We start from the raw sequence: 7,270 nt of genomic DNA on the forward strand, positions 1-7,270 counted from the left end.
AAATCAGTATTCTTTGGTATAGATAAGACCATTTGGTCTCCTAAAAAGTCAGGGATTTAAATCTCACCAAAGATAGATATGATATATGTAAGTTTATTTAATGTATTTGTCGTATCTAAATATTATTTACTGAAAAAACTGGTGGTAACGAAGATTGTTGTAATCTTTATGAAATGGTATAAAAATGTTTTTTTTTAATAACATCAAATAAAACCAATGGAATTATTTTGATACACTTTTGAAGTACTTTTAATTTGCATGGAGTAATCTTAAGCCATGCATGATGCATTTGAGAAGATGAACCTTTAATTTGTCACTCTTATGCCCATGCATTATGACTTAAAACACTTCCCTTAGGTTTTTTAATGCATGATATCATATCGTTAATTCTCCGGACAATGAAAATGTAACACTAACCGTACCAGATATTATGGGATTTTACAAAAAAATGTGGGATCTTACAGAAAATGACGAAAAAGAAAACAAAACGCGAGAGTTAAAACAACATGAATATAAAGAGACACAAGATCCTTTTGTTATAAACATGAATATATATATATATCATTACTTATAGCAAACTATAAATTGACGGATTAAATATAAAGATAATATTAATTAAGGGAAATAAGCAGTGGAAATTAATGCATGTATATATTTATCCGTAATTAATTAATTAATTAATTAATTAAACTTCTAATGATGGAAGCTTGAGGGCTATCGTCATCAATGGTGGACAATAACTGGGAGAGACGATCGCTGAGGTCATCAACCTCCTTGTGCAAGCTTCTCACGTAGTTGCAGGTCTCCTGTAACACCTTTGAAGCCGATGCCTGCATACCAATTTAACCATATACAATAATTCAAGATCAAGAGATATATTAACTTTTTCGATTTATTAGAAATTAATATGTTGGTAATGTCTTTGTGAAACCTTAAAAGGAATCTTAATCATTCTTTAAGAATAATTGCGAACATAGACCACAATTTTATTGATTAAAGAGAAGGTATGCATAGCTAGGGATTGGGTAGTTTTTTCGGTTAGAAATATATGGATGTATATGTGTGTATATATACAGAGGTAGGTTTAGGAAAAAACCTTCAAAAGATTAAAAACTGAGTTCATCTGGACTGTATGTATATGTACATGTAAGTAATTGAAATATTTCTTAGTTTTTATAAACATGTAGATACCGGACAAATTACTTGTATACACATGTACATACGGTCCAGATGAACTGTTACTAGGATGTTTCTCAGTTGTTCATTTCTTTTTTTGCGGTTTTTCCCTAAACCTGACTCTCTCTCTCTCTCTCTCTCTCTCTCTATATATATATATAGAATTATACATATACATGTTTTGTACCTTGTATGTATAACCGATATCTAGGGCTGTAAACAAACCGAACGAACGGAGGCTTGTTCATGTTCGTTTAACTTAACCGAACAAACGAACGACCACGAACGATAAATGAACGAAAATCTTTGTGTTCATGTTCGTTCGTTTAGAAATCAGGTATGTTCGTGTTCGTTTATGTTCGTTCGTTAACATGTTAAACGAACGAACATAAACGAACGGACTAAACGAACACAAACGAACGGGTTAAACGAACATAAATAAATATTATTTGAATTCAAAGTATGTAAACAAAAGATTATATATTAAATTTAATATATAAACGAACATAACCGAACGAATATAAACGAACATAAACGAACGGTAAATGAACGAACGTTCACGAACATAAATGAACGAACGAGACTCTTGTTCATGTTCGTTCGTTTAACTAAACGAACAAAAAAATTTGTTCATGTTCGTTCATTTATTAAATAAACGAACATAAATGAACTTCCCGCTGAACGGTTCACGAACGATTCACAAACGGTTCGCTGAACGTTAGGTTCGTCTATAGCCCTACCGATATCTATAACAAATCATTAGGTGTAGGGACATTGAAGATCCAATAATTTTAATTAAAACAAGAAGATTATTGATTGAGTTTTTGTAATGCCCACATTGTGAGTATTAGAAATCTTAACAATATATATATATATATATATATATATATATATATATATATATAATTATAATTATGTTGGTTTCGTTTCTATTTAAATATAAATATATTAAGAGATTTGACATTATATTGAAATTCACGTAGGAATGGATCTTCTTTCAACGATGCATTTGCTTTTCTAGATTTAATTCATTGACACAAGAATAAAACTAATTAACAAATGAATTAAAATTGTTGATGAACCAGAAAAATCAACATTGATTCAAACTAAATTTCTTTTATGATAACTTACAGTTGATTAATTTGAATCTTGAGAAAAATCTGATGAATGAATAACAGAACAATTCAAATATTCGAAAACGGTTTCTTGAATCTTTACAAAAAAAAAAATTAAGGTAATGAAACCTCATGATATATACATACCTTGTTGGAACGACGATTGCGAAGCTCCGGAAGAAGTTGTTGCAATTTGGAGACGAGTTCTATGATCTGCTCGTCTGTGATCCTTGGAGTGGAACCCGACCTTCTGCTTGACATTGTATGTGATCTAATATTTCTTGGTGTAGAAGTTAGCAGTTGAGTTGGGTAAGTGGCTTAGAATGCATATAAAGCTTGTTTGGGGTTTATATATATATATATGGTTGGAATTAAGGATGAAGAGAGGTGGTAGATATGTAATATGTGCATCCATATAAGAGAAAACAAGCCGGTCCGATAATGTTTCGACTGTGACTCTCTGAGTGTGTAGAGGTGGAGCAATGTATGTAGGGATCATGACCACCCCACCATGACTTTTGTAAACCTTTACACTTCACTCTTTCAATGTGAAATATGAAACTGAGCCCTAAATTTTTTGGATTCAATTCTTTTTGTCTAATTACAGTGTTTTATATTTTTTACTATTTTAAAGGGGTGTTTCTGATTGCTTATAAAAACAATTTATTAACTTATTTCGGTATGACACCGGTAATTAACATTTTTTGAGTATTTGGATAAACAGTTTATACCGGTGCCAAATCGTTAATAAAGAGTTTTTGAAAAAGTTAAATCATTGTAACTTATAATAAGTTCATAAAGACTTTTGTAAAAAAATATAAGTTGTTTTAAATAAACAATTCCCAAGTTTCAAGAATTTTTTTATTTAAATAAATTTTATATGTTTTTATTATTTTAAAATTAATTGTTATTTTAATTTTTTAAAATATATTTTATTTGTTATTAATTTGGTCGTGGTCAATTTGAAAAAAGAGTGACGGCAATTGTGGAATTGTTAAGATTTATAAAGAAAGTTGTTGTTGAGAAATTAAAAACATAAAGGTTTTGGGAAAAGTGGATTTGGTTTATTTATTTTGATTAAAAAAATAAATTATAAAAAATTAAAAGGAAGGATACCATACTTAGGTCACGTGATCCAATTTGGTTAGCACAGAAGTTGTCGGCGATAACTACGGGAAACATGTTTCCAAATCTTAACAGGAGATTGTTGGCTTCAAATAACACTTTGTTACATCAAAACACTACTACAAATATTATAAATCTCATGCATATCAAAATTACTCTATAACTTTGCTTTAAAAAAATGTTTTATCAGTCTTTTATATTTAATTCGTTAAGAGACAAGGTTATTTAATTTATTTGTTTTTACTTATGTCTTATTTTTTTTTTCTTATCTGATAGAAGGTAAACCAACCTCTTATTATCCTTTTATTGTTCTTCAAATCCTCAACAATGACGTTTTTTAATCGATTAACCTTAATCGATCATTTCTCTCAATAAATCTTTACCAAATCAATCATCATCTTTCTCAATTAATGTATTTTAATATAACGTAAATGTGTTAAACACCGTTAACAACACATTTTTGTTTAAATGTATGTTAATTATATAATTTAGATGTGAATTTCATAATGATGATGAATAAATATTTGAAATTGTATAAATTTATCCATAAATTTAACACTATAATTTTTAATGGACAAAATAGATAATTTAAACAAATTCAAATATTTTTCAATTTACAAAAACAAACAATCTTATTGATTCAGATTTCAAACTTTAGCACATATTCTCCATCTTTCATGAAAATTAAAAAGTCATTTGTACTCGTCAATTAAGTTTGAATAATCCTCAAATGTTTTAAAATTTTCTTTTTAGATATTTTTTTTACTAGGTAGTTTTTAACTCAAAGGCAAATTCATTTTTTTTTTCCAGATGATGAGATCATTTAAACTATAAAATATATAATTCTTTTTCACAATATTAGTATAGATATGTTCGTTGGTTATTTATCCTTACATAAAAAAAAACTCATGTTCAAGTCTGGTTTACACATATTTTTTAAAACATAACATAGATATATAAGCAAACACCAAAATTTAAGCTAAAAACAATAAATTTGACAACCCTGGGACTCGAACTTAGGCCTTTTGTACAAATACAAAAACATTTACCATCTTAGCCATTAAAATCTTATGCTAATATTTCAGTTTCAAAAACTATATGATGACACTCATAAAAACAATAAGATGTCACCCTTCAGAAACATAACATTTTCTCTTACAAAGGAACCATAAAGCCATGACCCATGCAATCGTATCGTTGCATGTAGATTCATCCCTGCTTTAACCTCCCTCTCATCTCATTCAAATCAATTTAAAAGATTTAATGGTTTTATTTAATTTATTTGGATTTATAAAACATGACAATTCACATACATCTACGCATGGGAATAGGGCGGGGATGAGACCTCAATCCCCGTCCCCTTCCACATTCCTGCCGGGAAATATAATCACATCTCCATCTCATCCCCAATGGGGAAACATGACCTTTTTTTCTGTTTATGTAAGTTATTTTAAATGAAATATGTGAGAGACTATACATGTTTAAATCTCAAACATTTTCAATAAACCTAAAACCAAAATGAATTTAATTTAATACAAAAAAATCACAACAACATATAAGAATTAATAACCTGAACAACATAAATGAATTATCGCTTTATTTGAAATAAATAATATATATATATATATATATATAGTTTGTTTCAAATACAACCCGTCGCATTTGTACAACCAATACAACCCAATAAATTGATATATTTATGGAAATGATGAGAGTTCATTTATTATGATTTGAATATTTATGGAAGATAAATATGGTTCATTAATTATGATCAATACTTTATATTAGAAAACAATCAAAACTTCTCTAAAATCACATATTAATCAAATGAAATGGACGGTTGAGATTGGGTTGTATTGATTGCACAAATGTCAAGGGTTGTATAATAACCAATATATATATATATATATATCTCTCTCTCTCTCTCTCTCTCTATATATATATATATATATACATACATACATAACGGGTGGCAGGACGGAGAGTACGATACCTGTCCCCGTCCCCGGTTTGAGACAAACGGGGATCCCCGTCCCCGTCTCCATCTCCGATTTAACAGAGAATCTCCGTTCCCGACCGGGACGGATGGACCGGGTTCTCCGATGGATCGGGGACCATTTTCATGCCTACATACATCATTATCGCTTAGGAATGTTTTTGTAAATATATCACTTAAGAATATTTATTTATCTCTTATCCTGAATAAGAGGTGATATTATAATAGATTGAATTATATATTCTAATCAGTCTTTATATTTACTAGTAACGCATTTTAAAAAAAAATTAGGCTTTTGGGTATTTATTTGGAAAAGTTTAAATAATTTTCTATAGTCTTTAAACTATTTTTTTAAATAAATAAATCGTTGAATATTTTTTATTTTAAATGATTAAAATTTTAAATATTATAAACAATTAAACATTTAAAAATTGGTCATCTTATGCTATTTTAACAAAAAAAACTACATATAACTAATTAGAAAAGTTTTAAAGTAAAAAAAAACTTAAATCAATTTTACTGTTCTCAAGTCCTACACCATTCAAACCCTTCACAATTAAGGACAACCAACGCTCCTTCATCGCTTCATTGTTGTCCGTTCTCTATACTAGTCATTGTTTTTGTTGAACCCTATCATCCATCTTCCTCTTTCTTATATGCTTTTTGTATTTCGATTCTCCACTTTACAACATTTTGATAAAGTACGCATAGACAGATCAAAAAAAGGGAAAATTCTGAAACAAAAAAACTGATAAAAAAGGGAGATCGACGGCAGGGAACCAAAGATGGCGATAGAGAGCAGAAGACGAGGGGGAGCGATGACATTGGATACAAGAAGTATTTATGACGTAGGATTTGAGAACCATAAAACTGATTTAAGTTTTTTCTTTACTTTAAAACTTTCTATCCAATTACTGGTAGGGTTTTTTTACAAAATGTATGTAATCAGGTTTCTAAAATATCGATTATTTATTTAACATAACGAAATTTAATTATTTATTCAATCAGAAAAATAATTTAGAGATTTAATATTTTTCTTTAACTTATCCATTTTTATATTAAAGTCTATTTTACACATTTAGGAGGTGTTTGTGATTGCTTATAAAAGTTATTTTTTAACTTATTTCAGTCTGACACCGATGATAAGTTGTTTTCTGGTGTTTGGATAAGAAAAAAAACTGCTTATACCGGTGTCAAACCGGTAATAAACTGTTTTTGATAAGTTAATCCTTTCTGACTTATGAAAAACTGCTTATTACCAGTTTACAATTTTAACCCTGTTTTATTTAACTCCGGTTTAATACCACATAAATTAATAAGCACTTTTACAAAAAAAACATAAGTTGTTTTAAATAAGCAATCCCAAACACCCTTTATTTTGGAGACAAATAGAAGTCGAAAGAACAATTTCTTTTTGGATATTCCTTCATTTATTTCAAAAAGTTGCATACTTTTTCATTTGGGGTTATAAAATTAAAAGATATTTTTCTTCTTTAAAATTTTATATATTTAATGTCTACTTGTAAGTTGTAACAACTTATATATTTGTAGGATAGCCTCTGATATGGACTCCTCTTTTTTTATTAATTAAAATATCTTTTAAAATTATATATATATATATATATATATATATATTTATTTATACTATATTATAAAACATTTGGTTAAAACTCTTAAAAACACTTAAACTCTTAAAACTCTTAAACTCGTTCATCCCTAAACAATTTCATCCCTATCCGATTTCTTCTGTAACTGAATTTGTGTAACTAACTGCAGATAAACACAATCAAATACAGGATAAACATCTCATTTTAAATATAAAAAATCTAAAATATAATTAGGATAATCATTGAGTTCT

The 7,270-nt window shown here is 28.3% G+C and overlaps 1 protein-coding gene across 1 annotated transcript; it reads right to left on the minus strand.

Moving 5' to 3' along the window:
* Window positions 1-513: 513 nt before the first annotated feature.
* LOC112523681 (transcription factor PRE6-like) lies at window positions 514-2,716 on the minus strand. The gene is made up of 2 exons (XM_025133371.1): window positions 2,439-2,716; window positions 514-830 (listed from the first exon to the last, which is right to left on the minus strand). The coding sequence occupies exons 1-2, from the start codon at window positions 2,550-2,552 to the stop codon at window positions 678-680; spliced, it is 267 nt and encodes an 88-aa protein (XP_024989139.1). The 5' UTR covers window positions 2,553-2,716; the 3' UTR covers window positions 514-677.
* Window positions 2,717-7,270: the final 4,554 nt, after the last annotated feature.

Source organism: Cynara cardunculus, assembly GCF_001531365.2.
Source record: "Cynara cardunculus var. scolymus isolate 2C chromosome LG 1, CcrdV1, whole genome shotgun sequence".
Classification (NCBI taxonomy): domain Eukaryota; kingdom Viridiplantae; phylum Streptophyta; class Magnoliopsida; order Asterales; family Asteraceae; genus Cynara; species Cynara cardunculus.